At 52.8% G+C, this 1,213-nt stretch overlaps 1 protein-coding gene across 1 annotated transcript; it reads left to right on the top strand.

The window, feature by feature from the left end:
• Window positions 1–519: 519 nt before the first annotated feature.
• Window positions 520–1,128, top strand: Pmar_PMAR013525 (hypothetical protein; the record flags this gene model as incomplete). The annotated part of the gene is made up of 1 exon (XM_002773119.1): window positions 520–1,128. A coding segment is annotated over one exon (609 nt), but the record flags the coding sequence as incomplete, so codon positions are not given.
• Between the last annotated feature and the right edge of the window lie 85 nt (window positions 1,129–1,213).

The raw sequence follows: 1,213 nt of genomic DNA, 5'->3' as shown, positions 1-1,213 counted from the left end.
CTCCGGTCAGTCTCATCTCACCGCCTAGTTGTGAGCCCTTTGTAGTGCCTATCATAAGCAGTAGTGTCGTCAGGTGTAGAGCGAGGAAGAGTACTACCACCGAACATCCTGAACAAAGCATCGGTGCCTCCTGCGTTCGTCGAGTCCATTTGTGAGCCTGTTGCCGTAGTGGCGGAGGCCGATGTAGGTCTTAAGACGTTCTCGAGCGGGTTGGACATGGCAGCAGTCAACAAAACTAATAATAGTAGTAGGAACTAATCCGTACTGCGCCGAGCGATGTAGCTCGAGCGAAGTGCGCGCGGTTCCGAACGATGTAACCCGTGCAAAAACGTTTGTTCTGAAGAGACTCCCCCAGGCGAATTCTTCTCGGTCAGCGGTCGCTCCGAGTGCCTCGCTATGCTGATTCGGCCGTCCTCAAGCGTTTCTTCCTGCAGTAGTCTCTCAAGATGATTGTTTCTGCCTCTCCCCTACAGCTCATGATTTTCCCCCTTAGGCGATCCTATTTCCTCCCAATTCAACATGACTCTCGGTCCTTACAACATCAGCGATATCATCCGTAACCCGTTCCTTATTCTGGTCATCTTGGGCTGTAGTCTGATCCTCATTCTGCTCAGCAAGATGGCCTTGACAGCCCCCCCTGGCCATTACTGGCGAGGAGCCATCATCCCTCAGTTCTTAGGTTGCCTCGACTGCCTAGTACTGTGGTATGTCTTCAGCGGCTCAGACGCCTTCGTGCCCATCGTTTTCGCCGTCCCTGCAAGTGGTCCCATATTTGGCGCTCTATGGGTATGGTGGGACAAGAGGCGTGAGGCCGCTAAAGCCCAGGCTCTGAGGGAAGCTGCTGCTGAGGTTGTTGAGAAAGTTGCCGACGCCTCACCTGTTGCTTCTACTAACTTCGACAGTAACCTGGCCACAATGGAAATCGGTCGCTCCCCTGGCTACCTCGAACCAGCAGTAAACTCTATGATAACCCCAAATGGACGTGAAGGACTTGTGCAAACTGCGCAGCCTCCTTCGTCCTCCTCCCCTACTCCTGTTATCCTCATGCCGAGACTGTCTCTTGGTAGGAGCTTTGAACTTGAAGTTGACGACTTAGAAAGCGGATATGCTACTCCTCGAGATTACAGGGTGAGTCAGCGCTGAACTTTACCCTCTAGACTGGTTTATGTAACAGCATCGTCCATGTCAGATACGCACCTTCCCTCCCTTCCTC

The sequence above is a fragment of the Perkinsus marinus genome (assembly GCF_000006405.1).
Source record: "Perkinsus marinus ATCC 50983 genomic scaffold scf_1104296959318, whole genome shotgun sequence".
Lineage (NCBI taxonomy): Eukaryota > Perkinsozoa > Perkinsida > Perkinsidae > Perkinsus > Perkinsus marinus.
Note: the sequence above shows the minus strand (reverse complement) of the source record. Positions and strands in the feature narration are given on the sequence as shown.